We start from the raw sequence: 21784 nt of genomic DNA, 5'->3' as shown, positions 1-21784 counted from the left end.
ATTTAAAAAATCATGAAAATTCATGAAATGTTTACACGAAATAGCATGTTTCTTTCGTAGGTACAACATTGTTGTAGCACTCCTGTACGGTAGGTGGCGGTGTTAAACTTTAAATTATACAGCCCAGCATATGATTACATTACTGTGACGAGGAAAATAAAGCTAGCTACAATCAAAAGCTATCTGTCGATGTTTAGCTTCTGGTATGATTGTATTTGTTTTACTAGATTGCTAGATAACTATATATCGTCATAATATAGCAAACACAAAGACTGTTTTCATATTGAAAAGGGGCCAAAAGCGTCGGGGGACAATGTCGGGTTCCGTGGTCGAGTTCCAGGCGCAGATAGCCTCAATCATGGAGGTGCTAGCCAACGCGGCTGTAGCCGAAATCTGCAAAGTTGTTGACGATGGCTATGCTGTTGTACACCTGGAGATGTCCCAAAGCCAAAAGGAGAACGAATTTCTCCGGAGGAATATGAAATTGATGGAACTTCAGATCGCGAGGTTTCGGGCTGAGAGAAAGTTTTCAGAGGGGTCCGTCCACAATCGCTTTCATGGAATACGCCTCCTAAACAGACACAACCATCGAGAGACGGCAACGACAGGTTGGTGATGATGATGAATTTGACAGTGCACATAGACTAAATTACATCAATCTTCAATTTGACCCCAACCATCAATTGTGTTTTACAAAGTTCAAAGCAAGCATAATACATCCATGATTTATGTAATGTCAAAATATTTTAGGGCCCAGCTGTATTATTGGCATTCCATATATGACGTCTCATGCTTACTTTGTACTGTCAATACAGCTAGGATCCCTCTAGCTCTATATACACATTACACACGTCATGAACGTATTATGCTTGCCATGTTCTTTGTAAAAAGACCATTGATGGATGGGGGCATATAGAAAGTGATCATAATTTATTAAACTGTCATATACTATATATATAAAGGTATGTGGACACTCCTTCAAATTATTGGATTCGGCAATTTCAGCCACACCCTTGCTGACAGGTGTATAAAATCGAGCACACAGCCATGCAATCTCCATAGACAAACATTGGTAGTAGAATGGCCCGCACTGAAGAGCTCGGTGACTTTTAATGTGGTACCTCCATAGGATACCACCTTGGCAACAAGTCAATTTGTCAAATTTCTGCACTGCCAGAGCTGCACCGGTCAACTGTAGGTGCTGTTATTGCGAAGTGGAAACGTGTAGGAGTAACAACGGCTCAGCCGTGAAGTGGTAGGCCACACAAGGTCAAAGAACGGGAACACCGAGTGCTGAAATACATAAAAAATTGTCTGTCCTCGGTTGCAACACTCACTGCTGAGTTCCAAACTGCCTCTGGACAATACATCAGCACAAAACTGTTCGTCGGGAGCTTCATGAAATGGGTTTACATGGCCCGAGCAGCCGCACACAAGCCTAAGATCACCATGTGCAATACCAAGCATCGGCTGGAGTGGTGTTAAGCTCGTTGCCATTAGACTCTGAAGCAGAGTGATGAAACACTCTTCACCATCTAGCAGTCCCACGGGCGAATCTGGGTTTGGCGGATGCCAGGAGAACGCTACCTGCCCCAATGCATAGTGCCAACTGTAAAGTTTGGTGGGGGAGGAATAGTGGTCTGGGACTGGTTTTGGGGAGGCCCCTTAGTTAAAGTGAAGGGAAATCTTAACACTTCAGCATACAATTAGACAATTCTGTGCTTCCAACTTTCTGGCAAAAGTTTTGGGAAGGCCCTTTCCTGTTTCAGCATGACAATTCCCCCATGCACAAAGATAAGTCCATACAGAAATGGTTTGTTGAGATCTGTGTGGAAGAACTTGACTGGCCTGCACAGAGCCCTGACCTCAACCCCATCGAACACCTTTGGGATGAATTGGAACGCCGACTGCGAGCCAGGCCTAATCGGCCAAAATCAGTGCCCGACTTAAAGCAAGTCCCTGCAGCAATGTTCCAACATCCAGTGGAAAGCTTCCCCAGAAGAGTGGAGGCTGTTATAGCAGCAAAGGGGGTACCAACTCTATATCAATGCACATGATTTTTGAATAAGAGTTTTGACGAGCAGGTGTCCACATTATTTTGGCCATGTCGTTCTAATTATTATTATTTTATTTCCAGGACCTACTTGGCAAAGCAGAAACAGACTTTCCAACAGGAGTTTTGGGAACAGCAGCATTCAAAGAGACAGACAGCCCATAGACGTGGACCAAGACGATGTCTCTCCATCAAAGCATATGGATGCTACAAGTGATGAGGTAAGTTCCCATTTTAACAGCCGATTTTAGACTGTCACAGACTTATGTCTGTTTTTGTCTCGGACACCAGACACTTCCTTCCGCCTGGGGATGAGGTTATGTCTGAATAGACGTGTATGTCAGCACATTATAACCAGAGATGTTTGTAGTTAGTAAAGTACTACTCTCTATACTTTCAATGCATTTTTGCACAAACGGTTTGTAAACGCTCACGCAAAATACAAAAGGTGGAGTTTACCCTCCAATACACCACTGATTATAACACAATAACAACAAGACAACTACTGTGAATTTCACTAAATCCCATGTCATGCCCATATCTCCATTCAGTAGATAGTGTATGCTCGGTCTCACTCACTCATCTCTCCCGCTTAACCCCATCAGCAGTCAGCAGAGACAGAGGAAGGGGAACCAGACCTGCTGATCATCAAGGTGGAGGGAGAAGCAGATGACCAGGACTCTAGGTTCAGCCACCCAGCTAGAACAGTGGAGGGCAGCAGAGAACTAACCACCCAACCGTCTGCAGCCACCAAAGAGGACCCTGCCATCCAGTCCAGTGGCCCCAGAGGCAACAACTTCAACAACACTGCTATGGAGGTCAGTGGATCTGACCTCATCTTCCTTCAATCAGTTTACAGGACTTGAACCCAGAGCAGAGAGGCAGAGTCTGGACACTAAGTGTGACATGAACGGTGACCTCAATCTCCTAAGAGGTTCTTTAAACCAGGTGTGGAGAGAGGTAGTTGTGACTGATGATGGCACCTCTGCTGCTCACACTAAAGTAATGGACCTAGGGAGTGGCCCAGTGGGCCTAGAAACACAGACTAGCTCAGACAAAGAAATGAGAAGTGTAGGGTTAGAAAACCACAGGTTTTCCCCCAAGTCATTCCATTCTTCATCAGAACATGTGATAGTGATTGACTCTGTATCCAGTGGGCAGCAGGTAGATAGAGATTTAGAGTGGGGTCAGGTGGGTACAGCTACTACACCAGATGACAATGGGACTGGAAATAAGCAGGGAGAGGGAGGGTTTAACAGAAACGCACCAATGATTCACACCGAATCGATGAGAGACAACATGACGCAATTGGTTTCACCCGGCTTTCGGTCCTCAGAGATAAATACAGGCATGCATCTTGACACAGGAAATGTTGGTGAGGCCAACAAAGCTAGTTGGTGTTTGTTGACAAGCCTCCATAGACACTCTGAAATACCAGGAAGAGGAGCTCAACAACCAGTTCATACCTCACTTCCTGTTGGTATTTTAGACCAAGCACGACAATTTCATCTCACTTGATTAATCTCACCACACACAGTAGACTATGCACCGTAGAACAACCGTACAGTTGCCCGAACTGCCATAAGAAGTTTGTCCATGAGAGCGGCTTACGGCAGCACGCTGTTGTCTACACCAGGAAGCGGGTGTTCTCATGCACCTTGTGTGAGAAGAGCTTTGTGTGCGCCAGGCAGCTACAAATGCAGTTGAACGTCCACACTGGGGAGAAGCCCTTCAGTTGTGCACATTGCGGACCCAGGTTCTCCCACTCCAGCAATCTGAAAAGACATCAGAAGCTTCATCATTGAGAACTGACACAGAAGCAAGAGATTCCTATTGAAAAAAGTTGTTATAGCAATATCATGAGTTCAAAGGTTGTCATATGTTTGCCTTAGTCTATCTATTGCATGTTTAAAAATGTTTTTATCATTTGTTACATTTTAGTAATTTAGCAGACGCTCTTATCCAGAGCGACTTACAGGAGCAATTAGGCTTAAGTGCCTTGTTCAAGGGCACATCGACAGATTTTTCACCTAGTCGGCTGTTGCAGAGCGCTACAAATTTGCAAAACGTATGACATGTTACGAATTACAATTTGTGTTGGCTAACGTTAGCGAGGTGATTAGATAGCTGGGTTAAGGTTATGAGTTAGTTTAAAGGGTTATGGTTAGGGGAAGGGTTAGCTAAAATGCAAAGTAGCTAAAGTTGTCCATAATGAGTTTTGAACACTCAACCTTTCGGTTGCTAGACTTTTGCGTTGTTCACCCACCCATCCACGCCGACCAACCACACTCCTTTCATTTTTGCCTTAAGTAACCTTCTTTCTTATGTAACTATACTAAACGTAACATATATTCATTTGAGGGTCACAGATTTAGATGTACTATGTTACATCTAGTCTATGAGACAAGGCTGGTTTATCACTCACATTCACTTTTAAGGTTGATAGTGGTTGTTTTCTCATAAGAATACTGCGTGCCTCACAACGTTATAGCAGATCCTGCATTTGTACTGTGAGAGTGAAAAACTGTCCTTTTGTACCAATTTGTTCATTAAATCCTATAATTCCCTCAATAAATAATATTTTTCAAATAATTATGGTGCTTCTTATTTATTTTATATTTTTACCCACTTTTTCTACCCAATGTTGTGATATCCAATTGCGATCCAATTGCGATCTTGTCTCATCGCTGCAACTCCCTAACGGGCTCGGGAGAGGCGAAAGTCGAGTCATGCGTCCTCCCAAACCAATGTGTCTGAGGAAACACCGAAGTCAGCCTGCAGGCGCCGGGCCCGCCACAAGGAGTCGCTAGAGCGCAATGAGCCAAGTAAAGCCCCCCAGCCAGACCCTCCCCTAACTCGGGCAACGCTAGGCCAATTGTGCGCCGCCCTGTGACTCCCGGACACGGCCGGTTATGACACAGCCTGGGATCGAACCCGGGTCTTTAGTGATGCCTCAAGCACTGTGAAGCAGTGCCTTAGACCGCTGTGTCACTCAGGAGGCCCCTCATGGTGCTTCTTGACCGTAAATACAGTTTATTAGGTACACCCATCTAGTACTAGGTCGGACCCCCCTGTAGCCACGAAGGGATGCACCTGGTCAGCAAAAATGTTCAGATACGCTGTGGTGTTCAAACGTTGCTCAATTGGTATATTCCTGTGCCAGGAAAACATTTCACCACCTTCACCAGCCTGTACCGTTGACACCAGGCAAGATGGGGCCATTGACTCATGCTTCTTGTGCAAAATCCTGACTGCCATCAGCATGACGCAACAGGAACCAGGATTTGTCGGACCAGTGCTAGCCAACGTGGCTGTAGCCGAAATCTGCAAAGATGTTCACGATGGCTATGCTGTTGTACCACTCCTCAATTGTCCAGTGTTGGTGATCGCGTGCTCACTGGAGCCGCTTCTGCTTGTTTTTAGGTGATTAGGGCTTCAATAGCCCATCCGTGACAAGGACCGACGAGTTGTGCGTTCCCGAGATGCCGTTCTGCACACCACTGTTGTTCCTCGCCGTTATTTGTCTGTCTGTGGCCCGCCTGTTAGCTTGCATTATTCTAGCCATTCTCCTTCGACCTCTCTCATCAACAAGTAGTTTTCGTCCACTGGACTGCCGCTGAGCGGATGTTTTGTTTGTCGCACCATTCACGGTAAATCCTAGAGACACGGTTGTGCGTGAAAATCCCTGGAGGCCGGACGTTTCTGAGATACTGGAACCGCGCACCCGGCACTGACAATCAGACCACGCTCAAAGTTTCTTAGGTCGCTTGTTTTACCCATTCTAGCGTTCAATCAAACAGTAACTGAATGCTTTGATGCCTGTTTGCCTGCTTTATATAGCAAGCCAGGGCCACCAGACTCACTGTCTGTAGGAGCGAACCATTTTCGTGAAGGGGGTGGTGTACCTATTAAACTCACATTGACCCTAAAATATATATTCTCACATTGACCCTAAATATATATTCTCAGTTTGACCCTAAATATATATTCTCAGTTTGACCCTAAATATATATTCTCACGTTGACCCTAAATATATATTCTCACGTTGACCCTAAATATATATTCTCACGTTGACCCTAAATATATATTCTCACATTGACCCTACATATGTATTCTCACATTGACCCTACATATATATTCTCACATTGACCCTACATATGTATTCTCACATTGACCCTAAATATATATTCTCACGTTGACCCTACATAGTGTATTCTCACATTGACCCTACATAGTGTATTCTCACATTGACCCTACATATGTATTCTCACATTGACCCTACATATGTATTCTCACATTGACCCTACATAGTGTATTCTCACATTGCTTACGAATGAAATCAGTCAGTTGGCAGCAAATTATGTTTTCCTTTCAAAAGTACAGGAAATTATTGCAGTCCCAATTTTAGTTTCAAATGTTTTGAGGACAGAGAAGCTTCAGATTTTCTGTGTCCATGAGTTGAATCAGTAAATTAACATCTTAATTCAAGCCATCAGATCAATATTATAGCCTAGTAATATCTGAGTTATAATAGACCTGCATTTGTTTGAGAGCTTTGTAGAGCTCATGTCTGTACTTAATTCCTCTCTCCTCTTTTCAGGCCAAATCTACTGTGGAAGGGGAGAGAGACCTCCAGCCATGGAAGAAAGAAGAGGGTCTGAGGGAGATGCCAGGTAATGATTTATGGATTGCTGTAATGAAAAATGACATACTGATTGACAACCTCATTGTTTTATTTGACTGCATATGACCATCATGCTTTTGTTGTCTCTTCAGGCACTGATAGTGGCCATAGAATGACAGACCCAAACACACCGACCTCTCTAGACACGGACCAAACAGAGCTCACTGAGCAGCTCAGAACCAAACACAGCATAGTGACTGTCAACAGATCAGACACTGTTTTCAAGTCAGACCCAGAGCCTGAGAGCCTGAGCCAGGTGCTCCAACTCACAGGTCCAGGACCTGTTGCTAAACAGCAGCGCAGCCTGAACCGCGAGAGAACAACCGATCTGCCTGTAAACTCCCGTAAGCGAAGAGGCAGTGATATAGCGAATGATCGGCCGTCTTGTTCTAGTTATGCTGCCGAGACAGTCTCAGGAAGCCCCTCGCCTCTCAAAAAGGTGAACCCCATTCCCCCACTTCCTCAGATGGTGAGGGGTGAACACGAGAATTCCCAGGGCAGTTCAGAGGTCAAGTCTGAGGTCATAGTTATTGACCCCCTCCATGTTGACGAGGGGGAAGATGGGGATGGCACGCCCTCTTCGTGGAGACAAGGTGACATCATGGAACCCAGGCGTCATCAAGGAGGACATAGTGAAGCAGATGCCATGCTTCTCGGAGGACATTCGAGTAACACTTATCATCATCATCATCCTCACCCAGGTGTCCAGCCAGCAGCGAGACAGAACTCATCTGACAATCACTTCTACACCATCGGCTTGGACGGCGCATTCAACAACCGCCTCGGCACCTTTCAGAACCCCGCAACCACCGCCACTGCTCCATTGGACGAGGGAACCGGGGAGCTGCAGTACCCCACCTGGGTGGATTTTCCTGGGAGCGCCCCCGACACCCACCTGGGCGACGGGACTGGGACTCATCAGGACAGAGCGGAGAGGGAGAAGTCCTACAGGTGCACCTTCTGTGGGAGGGAGTACCCTCACCTGTGCCAGCTCAAGATGCACCAGAGGGTTCACACGGGGGAGAAACCGTACGAGTGCGCCCTGTGTGGGAAGCAGTTCAGCCAGCTGTGTGGCCTGAAGCGGCACCAGAGAGTACACACAGGGGAGAAACCTTTCAGATGCGCTCAATGCGGGAAACAGTTCTCTCATTCCAGCAACCTGAAAGTGCATCAGAGTGTCCATACAGGGGAAAAACGTTTCCACTGCACCCAGTGTGGAAAAAACTTCTCCTTTCTGAGCAATCTGATAAGACACCAGGCAGTTCACGCAAGGAAATGATAGGTTGTATTGATTTGTTGTGTTGATTTAGGATTGTGTTTTCTGAATTGATTGGAAATTGAATGAGGTGTGTGATTGCTCTGGCTAAATGCTGCAACTCTGAATTTTTCGACTTGATAGTTATACACGTGTTCAACCAGTTAGCAAGTCGAGGATTTCCAACTTTCCCAGTTCCGACAAGCACCTACACGCGGCATTAAAGGTTGTTTGTTACCTGTTCTTTGTATTCACTATTATTTTGTATTCTGGAGCAATTTGTTAAACTTTTTTTTTGTAAAGAATGACTCAATGTTTGCTGCAGATTGTTATATTGGTTCAACATACAGTAAGTATCATGTCTATAAAGTTAAACTTGTTATTATACAACTTCCTACAGTATTTGTGTAGTTGAAAATAATCAGGCCAGAATAAGATTGTCACAAGGAACATGCTTGTGTTAAAGTTAACGTTTTTTGTGATGTTTTGAGAAATAAACCAACTCATGGGAAATGAGATGAACATATTTTGTCTTTGAGAATAACGCATAAAGCTTTATCATCAGACGGTAAACTGTGATCTCAGTGTTTACGCCCTCTCCGGAAGTAGATGGTTTAACCCCGGAAAAGGGTATTGCGCGGGTAAGTTTGTTTGCTAGCTAGCCTGCTTAGTAAGGTTGGCTTCATAGCAATCACAGAAAAATAAAGTGGTGACAGCAGAAGTACGGTATTTGACAAGAGTTAAAGGGTATATTTTGAGGTGGTGTCCCGTCCCCCCAGGCCGTTTGCATGGTGTACTGTACTACCCGATAGGATCATGTAGTGGAATGGTAACGTTAGTGGGTTTTTAATGAGTGTAGGTGACAGCTGCAGAGAAATACCTTGGTGTACGAGAGGAGAGGGGGGTGATTTTAATGAAATAGGTGTAGGGTTAGTTGGTGGATTTATTTATTTTAGGAACAGGAATAATGAGAATTTAATGTAGGTAGGAAATGACTGGCCTCACTTTAGTACAGCAGCGGTGTATGTACATTTAAATTGTATGCGATAGGCCAATCCCGAAGAAGGAGAATCAAATCAAATGTATTTATAAAGCCCTTCTTACATCAGCTGATATCTCAAAGTGCTGTATAGAAACCCAGCCTAAAACCCCAAACAGCAATGCAGGTGTAGAAGCAATGCAGAGAAGAGGCTAGCTGGCTTGTGCTTGTAGTCAAATAATAAAAAAAGATGTTCAACGAAATCGTTTTTCGTGCGCGTGTAGTGTCCGTTATGGAAACTTTAACAGCAGCAGCCGTGCGAGCAGTGTGTCAAATAATGGAAGAAAGCTACGCTGCCCTTCGTGTGGAAATGGAGTGTAGCCATGAACCGAACAGGAAGCCCCTGACGATGGAGAAGGAGACTGTGCAAGCATTTAACCCTTGCCGTTCTCCTGATCGTATACAAATGGAAGGTGAGATCACAAATAAAATTATTTGTCACATGCGCCGAATACAACGTGTAGACCTTACCGCGAAATGCTTACTTAACATTACAAGCCCTTGACCAACAATGCTGTTTTTTTTAAGTAAGAGGGGGGGGGGGGGGAAGCAATAACGAGGCAATATACCAGGGGTACCGACCGAGTCAATGTGCTGTGGTACAGGTTAGTCTTGGTAATATGTACTGTACCAGTCAAGTTTGGACACACCTACTCATTCAAGGGTATCTCTTTATTTTCTGCATTGTAGAATAATAGTGACATCAAAACTAGGAAATAACACAAATGGAATCATGTAGTAACCAAAAAAGTGTTAAACATTTCAAAATTCATTTTATATTTGAGGTTCTTCAAAGTAGCCACCCTTTGTCTTGATGACAGCTTTGATCACTCAACCAGCTTCATGGAGTAGTCACCTGGAATGCATTTAATTTAACAGGTGTGCTTTGTTAAATGTTAATTTGTGGAATGTCTTTACTTCTTAAATGTGTTTGAGCCAATCAGGTCTGTTGTGACAAGGTAGGGGTGGTATACAGAAGATAGCCCTATTTGATAAAACACGAAGTCCCATATTATGGTAAGAACAGCTCAAATAAGTAATGAGAAACGATAGTCCATCTTTACTTTAAGACATGCAAGTCAGTCAATCTGGAAAATTTAAACTCATAAAAAAGGTGCCATAGATTTGAACTAACCTGCTCTTGGCAATACTAAAATATAATTTCAATTCAAGCGTAGACAATATGGGGCGGCAGGGTAGCCTAGTGGTTAGAGCGTTGGCCTAGTAACCGAAAGGTTGCAAGTTCATATCCCCGAGCTGACAAGGTACAAATCTGTCGTTCTGCCCCTGAACAGGCAGTTAACCCACTGTTCCTAGGCCGTCATTGAAAATAAGAATTTGTTCTTAACTGACTTGCCTAGTTAAATAAAGGTAAAATAAATATGCAGTAATGTATTGGGCCTACTGCACAAACTTGTTTTTATTTTTTTAAATCTGAGAGGAAGAGCTCGGCTGGCATTTTAACCAGAGCTACCTACCTATAACCCTGTATGGGTGGGTGCTTGGCCCACACTCAATCTTGGGTTAACTATCACCTAGCCCTTTTGACTCCAATATGGCTTTTGTAAATGAGAGCAAGCGATCACCCAGGTAAACACTACATATTGGGGGTGAATGAAGGAGTCAGTTGTCCCCAATAAATGTGGGATCCAATGTAAATCCCTTTAAGTACAGATCATCATTAGCTGTAACACTATGCACTCAATGTTATGGCAACTCTTTTTTTCTAGTAAGTTAGATATTATGGAATATGGGCCTTCGTAGCTAGGGTACTAAAGGTACTGTGATTCACAGTACCCAAATCTTAACTGGTATGTTACCCCACCAGGTTTGAGAAAGACCCCTGTTGATGAACAGCAGGATGAAGACGAGGCCAGCGGTGCTGATATGGAAGATGATCCCATGGACCACGATGATCTCACAGGTCATGATGATTACACTCCACCACTGTTACCGATGTCATCGCAAGGACCATCACAGCCTGTTAAACCAAAGACCACATCCTCTCTGGTTAAGCTTACGGAAGATGAGGTCAGTGGAGCTTGTGATCATATACTGGGGGCCTAATAAGAGACTATATGAATTATACTCACATTTCATAGCAAATTATACGTTTCAACGACATGTACGGACAATACCAAGGTAAACAATGCAACTTCTTAATGTTAATACAAATAAGAAGCATAATTTAACGTTTCATATCTAGATAGCTAACTTGTACTAAGAGTTGGCTGGCTGGCTAACGTGAGTTGGCTGGCTGGCTAACGTGAGTTGGCTGGCTGGCTAACGTGAGTTGGCTGGCTGGCTAACGTGAGTTGGCTGGCTGGCTAACGTGAGTTGGCTGGCTGGCTAACGTGAGTTGGCTGGCTGGCTAACGTGAGTTGGCTGGCTGGCTAACGTGAGTTGGCTGGCTGGCTAACGTGAGTTGGCTGGCAGGCTAACGTGAGTTGGCTGGCCGGCTAACGTGGCGTTGCTTACATATGTTTGGGACATTGAATATATGTGAACATTCCATGATATTTGCTATCCACAGTGTGTTGCGTTGGAGCCAGTAATGTGTTATTGTCCGTGGTTGTTTGTGTGTGATGTCAGATATATGTATTTTGTATATTAATACGCCTTACCCCTAATTCTTAATATAATCCTATCCTTTCTGCATACACTTTAATTGATACTCCAATAAATATGGCACCATAGAACTCTGTTAAGCCCCACAATTAGCCGATCTCATTCTTTTTTTACTGACCTGAAGTTATTTGTTACAGGTGCACCATTCGATTGTTCCTGTCAATGCTCTACTATCACTCACAAGATGCACAACCTGCTGCAAATTGTTCCACTGTCCACTTTGTCTCAGCTTTAAACCAACCAAACGCTCAAGATTACAGCGCCATGTTGATGTGCACCTGAAAAATGCAGTGTCTTTCAAAGGTGTGCGGATGTTTTAACCATGTAGTCTGGTAGATTGTATTATCATTCTTGTCAAGATGTGCTTTACTCATTTCCGTCTCATTTTTCTAGATAAAAAGATTTGTAAATGCAATTTGGACTGTAGGACAGATGGCCATTATCACTGCCCCCAGTGTGAGAGAACTATCATCAGGAGGGATGCCATGACAAGTCATCTGCTGTTGTGTCAAGGGGCTTCAGCTCCTGTTTCATCAGCTGCACTGCCCTCTACGCATGCTGTACTGCCCACGCCTGCTGTAAACCAGCGTATTAAAATCACCACCCATATCCAACTGCCTCATAGTCCAGCCTATAGGACTCTGACGACTATGTGTGATCACTGTGGCTTTGTGCTCCTGAGAAAGAACTTGAAGCAGCACCTGCTGAGGAAACACCCGGAGATAGCAACTCCATTGGAGGGAGCACAATCAGATCCTGTGTCTGTGGCACAACAACACGGCACCATGAAACATGCTGAAGGGACCAGGCGGAGACGGAGACTGACCGCCACCTGCACCATATGTGGGCGTACGGTGACCATGAAGAACATGCGAGCACACATGAACAGAAAACACCCTGATTCCTGGTAGATGCCTGCTTTGCAAACAGAGGCATTATAGCCTGATCCCAGATCTGTTTGTGCTTTTGCCTTTTGTCATTGAGAAGCAAAACAATTTGGCCAAGAAAAAGAGTACAAGGAGTAGAATGTTAGCAAAACAGGTTCTGGATTTCAGGATATAGGCTTCATACATCAACTACTTAATTGATGGCTGAATTCTATTATACATTTTTTTTATAACAAATCTTGTACATTCATGTTGTATATATTTTTTACCATACAAATGGAGAAAATTGCATTTGTTAATCTGACGCTTCAGTTTATTGGGTTACGGTTATGACCTGGCTGCCAGTTCCATTTCCAAGGCCTGAGTGCTGGTCTTGCAAACAAGCACAACAAACAATTGGGGAGGAAAACTATAAACATTTTGTTATTTTGAACATTTCTTGCAGTCTCTATAACTTGTTAAAGTTGACTATTGTACAAAGTATGTTGAAAAGCTGGGGAATCATGCTCCACTCACTTACACCAAACAATGGTGGTTCAAATCTAGGCTGTTATAATCAAGTTATTTAGCTTAGAATGTTATAGCTGTAGAAAGGTACATAGCAGCTCATAAGATCAAGATGATGAGAATGTTTGAAAGTTTGTTCAGGCAGTTTGTCTTGTTTTTGTTTAGTGGGAGAGAGAAAAAACGCCACTTATGCTGTTGGGAAATGTTGTATTAATATTTTGAGTATCAAATAAATTCAACAAAAGATGTAAGAAGCTGCTAGACTCAAGGGCGTATCTAAACGTGTATTTACGGTATTTCACCGGCCCGCCCAACCTCGTCAGCTGTCCGGAATTAATCCAAAGAAAACTTCCGGAGGAGGTGAAGAGGTGTGAAAAGGTGAAGCCACCATCTGATAACAAAGAAGATGTTCACTGTAGCCTTCTCACATCACAGTAGGAACAAATTAGATTGATTGTTGTAGTCTACTTGGTAACCATGTCGCACGAACTCGCTTTTCGTTGTCGCGTCACCTCCATTATGGAAGCTTTGACAGCAACAGTCGTGCAAGAAATCTGTCAATTTATGGGAGAAAGCTATGCTGCTCTTCGAGTGGAAATGTTGCAAGAACAAAATAAAAAAGAGACAAGGATGGAGAAGCCAGCGAACTGCCCCAATAACTTTTCAAAACCTGGTGAGATGTTAACAGTTAGCTATTTAGTGTACAACACACATTTTAGCGTCTGGTGTACATCCATGGTTTAATTAAGCAATAATGTACGAGGGGGTGTGGTATATGGCCAATATACCACGGCTAAGGGCTGTTCTTCTGCACAACGCATCGCAGTGCCACAAACACCTGAGGTGCCTTATTGCTATTATAAACTGGTTTCCAACGTAATTAGAGCACTAAATATAAATGTTCAGTGTACGGTCTGAAATACCATGGCTGTCAGCAAATCAACATTCAGGGCTTGAACCACCCAGTTTATAACACGCAATAACCCCAGAGTGCTAAACCACCACTATAGCGGTGTCTGTAAAAAAATAAAAATCATTAATGCGTCTATTTTCATTACTTGTATGTTAGTTTGCCCACCAAGTTTGGGAAACTTTCCAATCGTGGGGCAGATCCTGAATAAACAAGAGGCCAACTATCATTGGCTAGAAGACGGTGCTGTTTTTGAAGGCCTAGCATCACCGGTGCCAGATACGGAGAGACAAGAGCCATCACAGCCCCCTGGTCAGATTACAGACACGGTAAATTCAGTTTGGTTTGTCCCACCTACTTTGTAAGTGAGGACCACCACACGAGATGTTTGTGTTGTTGTTGCACCCCCAACATAACTGGTTGTAGTGAGGACCACCACACGAGATGTTTGTGTTGTTGCACCCCCAACATAACTGGTTGTAGTGAGGACCACCACACGAGATGTTTGTGTTGTTGTTGCATCCCCAACATAACTGGTTGTAGTGAGGACCACCACACGAGATGCTTGTGTTGTTGTTGCATCCCCAACATAACTGGCTGTAGTGAGGACCACCACACGAGATGTTTGTGTTGTTGTTGCATCCCCAACATAACTGGCTGTAGTGAGGACCACCACACGAGATGTTTGTGTTGTTGTTGCATCCCCAACATAACTGGCTGTAGTGAGGACCACCACACGAGATGTTTGTGTTGTTGTTGCATCCCCAACATAACTGGCTGTAGTGAGGACCACCACACGAGATGTTTGTGTTGTTGTTGCATCCCCAACATAACTGGCTGTAGTGAGGACCACCACACGAGATGTTTGTGTTGTTGTTGCATCCCCAACATAACTGGCTGTAGTGAGGACCACCACACGAGATGTTTGTGTTGCATCCCCAACATAACTGGTTGTAGTTTAGAACGCGATTCATCAATAATGACGTTGTCTTTTGGAAGGTACCATGGCCAGTATGGCTCATCAAACAGGAGGAAATGGCTGATGATGATTTGGAATCGGAAGGTTAGTTGAAGCAACTATTTTCAATCAGGATGTAAAGTATTTTATTTCCCTTGTATTACATTGTGTATTTGTCATAATTATATACATTTATTTTTGTAATGTCCATTTTAAAAAAATCTATTCCAAAAACAAGTGTGTGTGTGTGTGTGTGTGTGTGTGTGTACGTACGAACAACAACTTAGACACACAAACAGACTACATCTCATCTGCCCAGACCAGCATGCTCACACCCCATCCCTAGTGCCTACATTATTGTTTGCCGCTTGGCCTTAAATTGAACCGATTCATTTTTCTTGGTCGCCCTTACTAATTCAATAATAAATCATTACATTTGTCCATTGTGTCAATGTCAGCGGATTGATTGACTTCCAAGTTTATGTATACGTTTTTTTTTCATTTCCAGGTTACGGCGAGTGGATTCCAGAGACTCCCAAGGCAAGCCAGAATATCACAGGAGAAAGTGATGAGGAAGAGAGAAGTCAAGCCTCTGGGGGATCCAGAGAACTTGGACTCGACGACTTCAAGAGAGAACAGAGTCCGTTGCTGGTGTCAGCTGAGGATGCTGTGACACCCATAAAGACAAAGTATAAAGCACGCATGTTAGAACACACTGGTAAGCCACGTTTCCGCTGCGATATCTGCGGTGAGAAATTCCAGTGTCAGAGCGGCTTGACCAGGCACCAGCGGCACAAACACAACACCGTGAAAACCTACAGTTGCACTGTGTGTGGGAAAGGGTTCACCTACATCAAATCTCTCAACACGCATGAGCTCACGCACTCTGATGTGTCTATCAGTTCAACTATAACTCTGGATGAAGCCAAGGCAAGGAAAAGAGGTCTGACTGATGAACCCACAGACAGAAATGCAGCAAGAGATGTGAGTTGTGTAAAATGTTGCCCATTACCACTGCCTTGAAGATGCACGACTGATCACAAGGCGTCCATTGTTTTGATGTGTTTTTCTAGATGATCAGTGCCATCCTTCACTCAAAGCCAGGTGGAGAAAAGGTGTTCCAGGAGTATGGGAAAACCAAAGGTCTTACGGATAGCACACGGAGACTGATGGTGAACATTATTGTGGCCGACATGATGGAAAATCATGGGTACGTATCATGACAAATGGTATAATATTTGACAGTGTATGATTTGTCAAACTTAAAGGTATTAGACACCTCAAAATGAAAGTCTGCTAGATGTTTTCAGACTACTGTCAATATACTGTATGTCCACATCATTGCTTGATAGATTTTTGTTGCCAATTCTTTCCGTTCATTTTGAGGTATAGTTACTGTATCTACAAACCAATGGTTCAGAATGGAAACATGGCTCGACAGTAGTGTACTTTTGAGGTATGAAAACATCTTAAAAGCTTTCACTTTAGGGTGCCCTTTGACACAAGCTCCATTGTTGTGGCATTGTGATTTTAGGTCTGAAACACCAGTCATGCATGCATTCCCTGTATGTAGAGTACAAGCCTGTCTGTTGATACCGAGGGGGTTTCCCTAGAGACATCCCTCCGCTTTAGATCACAACATGTGGTGGGGCTTCAGTTTTGCTGAGAAATGAATCGCTGATTATCGCTTTTACTAGAATTGTTACTGTTAGATTTTATCTTCCTCAAAGTAGGATCCCCCCATCAAGTGTCCGCACCAACTACGCCCTGGGGATTGTGACTTTATTCCCCTACTTGAATGATCCAGATTCAGAGCATGGTTATGTAAGTATGAATGGAGGACTGAATTCTCTCTCAGCGGATACCAGGCCTACAGTTCCAGGATGTTAAATTAAATGGTGTTGATCATTTTGAACTGTTTCCTTTTTTGATTGACAGGAACAATATTACGACGCAGCTACTGGGTCTGGTTATCTGACCTGGAGAATAAAGACAGTGGGGCGCAACAAATCATGTAAGACCAAGAGGAGAACCAAGTCCACCTATCAAAATGGTCCAAAGGCTCAACACAGTTCCCCTTCAGCTGTTGAGGAACTGTTAGGTGATGAATGCAAAGGCACAGCTAAGTTACTCCTGCACAATATTATCCCAATTCTTTGCTAATTTCACTCATCTGTTATCAGTTGATCGAGACATTTGGTAAATCATTGTTGGGTTGTTTTTGTAATGTCCATCAGATTGTAGTTAGAGCTCTTTAGCAAATAGTAGTAATGGTGGGGAGTTTTTTTGCAGAATTTTCCCTGAAAGTTACATCTTTGTAATCTTTCAGATGAACAAGTGTCCATGTCTGAGGTCTTGATCTGCTCAGTTGGGTCTGATTCCTCTGGATCAGCTTTAACTCTGGAAAAATCCAAGGCACGAAAAAGACGTCTGACTGATGAACCTACAGACCGAAATGCAGCAAGAGATGTGAGTTGTGTAAAATGCTGCTGGTAGCTCCACTACTAGCGCGTTAGTGATATTACTTTAAAACATGTGTAGCTGTTTCTGTTCCGCCTATTTTCATACCCTTGTCTTCTTGTCCATTACCAGTACCTTGAAGATGCTCGACTGATCACAAGGCGTCCATTGTTTTGATGTGTTTTTCTAGATGATCAGTGCCATCCTTCACTCAAAGCCAGGTGGAGAAAAGGTGTTCCAGGAGTATGGGAAAACCAAAGGTCTTACGGATAGCACACGGAGACTGATGGTGAACATTATTGTGGCCGACATGATGGAAAATCATGGGTACGTGAATAATTCAATGTGTTAGAAATGTGTGATGACAGGGCCTACCGGGTGGCGCAGTGGTCGCAGTGCTAGCTATTCCACCAGAGACCCTGGGTTCGAGCCCAGGCTCTGTCGCAGCCGGCCGCGACCGGGAGGCCCATTGGCCTAGCGTCGTCTGGGTTAGGGAGGGTTTGGCCGGCAGGGATATCCTTGTCTCATCACACACTAGCGACTCCTGTGGTGGGCCGGGCGCAGTGCATGCTGACCAGGTCGCCATGTGTACGGTGTTTCCTCCGACACATTGGTGCAGCTGGCTTCCGGGTTGGATGCGCACTGTGTTAAGAAGCAGTGCGGCTTGGTTGGGTTGTGTTTCGGAGGATGCATGGCTCTCGACCTTCAGCGATGAGACAAGACAGTAACCACTAACAATTGGATACCACGGAATTGGGGAGAAAAAGGGGGTAAAAGTAAAAAGAAAAGATGTAATGTGTGATGACCAAAGCTGTTTACTTCGAGTACCTGTGTGTTCATACTGGTGGGTTTCCACAGCTTTAGATCAAACCATGTAGCGGGGCTGACAAAACGTCCATTTTTTAAAATGTTTTATTCAACCTATTTAACTAGGCACATCACTTCAAATAACTGTTCATTTCCTGATGGAACTTCCTATGTACTGATGGGTGGATGCATACAATACACATTAAAACATAAAACAGTATTTTATTTAAAACATTTTATTTACATATTTTTTGTAATCTTCCTTGAAGGAGGATCCCCCCATCAAGTGTCCGCACCAACTACGCCCTGGGGATTGTGACTTTATTCCCCTACTTGAATGATCCAGATTCAGAGCATGGCTATGTAAGTATAAATGTAGGACTGAATTCTCTCTCGGGATACCTGGCCAAATGTTCCAGGACATTAAAACGGCGTTCATCTTTTTTTAAAACTGTTTTCTTATTGATTGACAGGAAAAATATTACGATGCAGCTAGTGGGTCTGGTTACCTGGCCTGGAGAATAAAGACAGTGGGGCGCAACACGTCATGTAAGACCAAGAAGAGAACCAAGCCCACCTATCAAAATGGTCCCAAGGCTCAGCGAAGTTGCCCTTCAGCTGTTGAGCAACTTTCGGGGGATGAATGCAGAGAGGCGATATCTGTGCTTCAGCATACAACAACTAATGAGTCACTGGTTCGAGAGAAGATGATGGCGACGTTCCAATACAGACAGCAGGTGGTTCATGATCCGGGGAAGTCCTCAACTGTCCTAGATGTCTTCCCCAGATTCCTTGACACTACAGGCTTGGTAAGACTGTATGAATAGAATTCATAATGTTTTGGTGATTTTAAAAGAAAGTGGAAAGATAATTAATTTGGAATGTTTTTGTTGTTGAATGTAATTCAGATCAACCAAGATTTCACCAGACTTTTCGGAGAGGTGGTTTCTGGGACATTTATGGCGAAGTGGCCAACATTTTTCAAACCCAGGGTCATCGCAGATTGCAAAACCCTTCCCTTCAGCGAACCTGTGGAAGACCTCCTCTCATCTGCTCAGCAGGAATCCAATGATTATGGTACTAGTGCAGAACTCAAATATGTTCTTTGGTATTTCCAATGACTTTTCTAACTTGACCATACATTGTCAGAGTGAAACTGGCATGTGAGCTTTTACTGAGCATTTCTTGTTTTCCACTGAAAAATTAGGATGGGAGAGTGACTTGGCAGCCATTTTGTTGCTTCTGCATCTCCTACCCCCGACCTCAAAGGGCCCAAAGACCGCAAAGATCCGTACCTCTCAAGCTGCTGACCATCTGGTTAGATTTATGAAGGTTTGTGCACCTTTCTTTAGGACAGTAGTTGTTAACAATACAGAGCTCCTGTTAACCCCTCCCCTGGGGTTAACAGGAGCTTTATGACAGTTTCACATAATGTTCTCCAGAGGTGTAGCCAAAGTCAATTATATCCCATGTAAATAGGATAACCATCCATTTCATGAAACTCTGAGCTCATATTTGAGTGAAAATATAGTTAAACTAAACCCTCATCGCTAGGTTGCTTAGATTAAGATTATGATCACTTTATTGGTCAATTGCATATAAGGTCCAACTGAAATTTGACTTTCGCTTTTAACCCAACCCCGCTGAAAGACTGGGTGCCTGGGGAGCTGCTGTTGTGGGAAGTAAAGTGCCCGTGGGCACAACGGCAGGCAATGGCATCTAGAATGGAACTGGCAACCCTCTGCCTGCTTACTCACCTCTAACCGCTGGGCCAGCGTTTCCCAACTCAAGTACCCTCAACAGCACACGTTGCATCCCCCGACAAACTCACTTGATTCATCTTAACGGCTTGATGATTAGTTGACATGTTTCAGGTGTGCTTGTCCAGTGCTACAATAAAATGTGTACTGTTGAAGGTACTGGAGTTGGGAACCACTGTGCTAGGCTACCTAGCTAGTGGTCATGTGGTCTGCCCTCGGGATTGTGGAACATGTTATTTACTGTTGTCTTGTACTCTTTTCCTCAGGTAGGGACAAGTATGGTGACCTTCCTTGAGACAGTTGGATATGAGCAGCAGCCCTTCCTCCTCTGTGTCGGTGAAAGGAAGAACAGCCTTCAGAAGTTTTACATCGTCGTTGACCAGAAGGCCATCCCATGCAAGGCCCAAACATCAGTGGCAGCTTTTGACGAGCTCTTTAAGGCACACTATGTCTTCAGTGTGTCCTACCATGAAGCGTTGTGTAACTTCTACACATTCATCCAGACCACCGTGTACGGTATCGACGTGGGGAAGGCAAAGGAGTCCTCAAGAGTCAAGGAGATTCGAGTAAGGCTGCTTAACAAAGACCAGGGGAGTGGTGCTGCCGGAGCGCAAGGGAGCGGCGCTCCCGCCCTTTTTGCAATTTGAGAATATAAGTTAGTAGTTGAATAGAATAGAGCAGTCTGCTCTATTTTGCTCCTGAAACAGTAACTCAAGAAGATCTAAGTGCGTATCCCCATGAAGCTGATTGAGATCAAAAAATGTATTTATTTATACCTTTATTTAACTAGGCAAGTCAGTTAAGAACAAATTCTTATTTTCAATGAAGGCCTAGGAACAGTGGGTTAACTGCCTGTTCAGGGGCAGAACGACAGATTTGTCAGCTCGGGGTTTGAACTTGTTTGGACATTTCACCGGTAAAACTCAAATAATTATCGTTCACCAATGACACTGATGGCCTATTTGTAAATTAGATACCCTCAAATACCAAGTTCGGTATATTACATTTTAGTGAGAGAGTGTGAGCATAGGGCAGATGTTGCAGTTGGAGAATGCATTTTGTGCATATTGTATTACAATATTCATTAGGTTACATCTGTCAGTACAAACTTTGATTGTAAAATTATGTAATTCACTTTTTGGGGGTTGGCTCCCGCACCTAACAAAAACAAACGGCACTATACCACTTACATAGATATGTGAATTGAGATGTGTTTACTTGTTTTATTTGTAAAATACACTACAGCAGTTGTGTATTGCTTTTTTGACAAGTTTCATCATGGTTTGTCAATAAAACATAATTCAATCTGGACAGCAATTGTTGTAGATGATGACAATAAATCAGTCAATTGAAATACATTCATTAGGCCCTAATCTATGGATGTCACATAACTGCAAATACAGATATGCATACATTTAGTACATTTCACTATATGTAAAAAAATGAATTAAAAAAAAGTAGGGGTGTGGATCAGAAGACCAGTCAGTATCTGGTGTGACCACCATTTGCCTCATGCAGTGAGATATCTCCTTTGCATAGTGTTATTCCAGCTGTTGAATGTTGTCCCACTCCCCTTCAATGGCTGTGTGAAGTTGGTGGAAATTGGAGCATGCTGTTTTACACTTCGATCCAGAGCATCCCAAACATGCTCAATGGGTGACATGTCTGGAGTATGGAATTATGTTTAGATCCTTGCAACATGGGGCTGTGCATTATGCTGAAACATGAGATGATGGCGGCGGATTAATGGCATGACAATGGGCCTCAGGATCTCGTCACGGTATCTCCGCATTCAAATTGCTATCGATAAAATGCAATTGTGTGTGTGTGTGTGTG

At 43.7% G+C, this 21784-nt stretch overlaps 2 protein-coding genes across 3 annotated transcripts; both read left to right on the top strand.

The window, feature by feature from the left end:
* The first annotated feature begins 101 nt into the window (after positions 1 to 101).
* Positions 102 to 8556, top strand: LOC139419086 (uncharacterized). Its single transcript, XM_071169005.1, has 5 exons — positions 102 to 608; positions 2138 to 2274; positions 2659 to 2871; positions 6654 to 6726; positions 6830 to 8556. The coding sequence occupies exons 1-5, from the start codon at positions 314 to 316 to the stop codon at positions 8014 to 8016; spliced, it is 1905 nt and encodes a 634-aa protein (XP_071025106.1). The 5' UTR covers positions 102 to 313; the 3' UTR covers positions 8017 to 8556.
* Positions 8557 to 10859: 2303 nt separating this feature from the next.
* LOC139419084 (uncharacterized) lies at positions 10860 to 21306 on the top strand. Of its 2 annotated transcripts, XM_071169003.1 has the most exons (16): positions 10860 to 11062; positions 11797 to 11962; positions 12053 to 13726; positions 14123 to 14292; positions 14963 to 15026; positions 15430 to 15905; positions 15995 to 16131; positions 16655 to 16745; positions 16860 to 17022; positions 17251 to 17390; positions 17572 to 17708; positions 18458 to 18551; positions 18662 to 18997; positions 19097 to 19265; positions 19396 to 19520; positions 20215 to 21256. In XM_071169003.1, the coding sequence occupies exons 3-16, from the start codon at positions 13531 to 13533 to the stop codon at positions 20593 to 20595; spliced, it is 2679 nt and encodes an 892-aa protein (XP_071025104.1). In that variant the 5' UTR covers positions 10860 to 11062; positions 11797 to 11962; positions 12053 to 13530; the 3' UTR covers positions 20596 to 21256. The 2 variants fall into 2 exon arrangements, with proteins under 2 accessions (XP_071025104.1, XP_071025105.1); XM_071169004.1 differs by lacking the exons at positions 10860 to 11062; positions 11797 to 11962 and having other exon boundaries at positions 13394 to 13726; positions 16652 to 16745; positions 20215 to 21306.
* The last annotated feature ends 478 nt before the right edge of the window (positions 21307 to 21784 follow it).

The sequence above is a fragment of the Oncorhynchus clarkii genome, chromosome 10 (assembly GCF_045791955.1).
Source record: "Oncorhynchus clarkii lewisi isolate Uvic-CL-2024 chromosome 10, UVic_Ocla_1.0, whole genome shotgun sequence".
Lineage (NCBI taxonomy): Eukaryota > Metazoa > Chordata > Actinopteri > Salmoniformes > Salmonidae > Oncorhynchus > Oncorhynchus clarkii.
This window is presented reverse-complemented; position numbering and strand designations above follow the sequence as displayed.

Excerpts from the sequence above, each read along its gene's own strand:
- LOC139419086 (XM_071169005.1), top strand. The coding sequence starts at position 314 with ATGTCGGGTTCCGTGGTCGAGTTCCAGGCGCAGATAGCCTCAATCATG. Across the intron at positions 2,872-6,653 it reads TCAACAACACTGCTATGGAG|GCCAAATCTACTGTGGAAGG; the intron begins GTCAGTGGATCT and ends TCCTCTTTTCAG. Across the intron at positions 6,727-6,829 it reads GGGTCTGAGGGAGATGCCAG|GCACTGATAGTGGCCATAGA; the intron begins GTAATGATTTAT and ends TTGTCTCTTCAG.
- LOC139419084 (XM_071169004.1), top strand. The coding sequence starts at position 13,531 with ATGTCGCACGAACTCGCTTTTCGTTGTCGCGTCACCTCCATTATGGAA. Across the intron at positions 15,027-15,429 it reads TGATGATTTGGAATCGGAAG|GTTACGGCGAGTGGATTCCA; the intron begins GTTAGTTGAAGC and ends TTTCATTTCCAG. Across the intron at positions 16,746-16,859 it reads CAGATTCAGAGCATGGTTAT|GAACAATATTACGACGCAGC; the intron begins GTAAGTATGAAT and ends TTTGATTGACAG.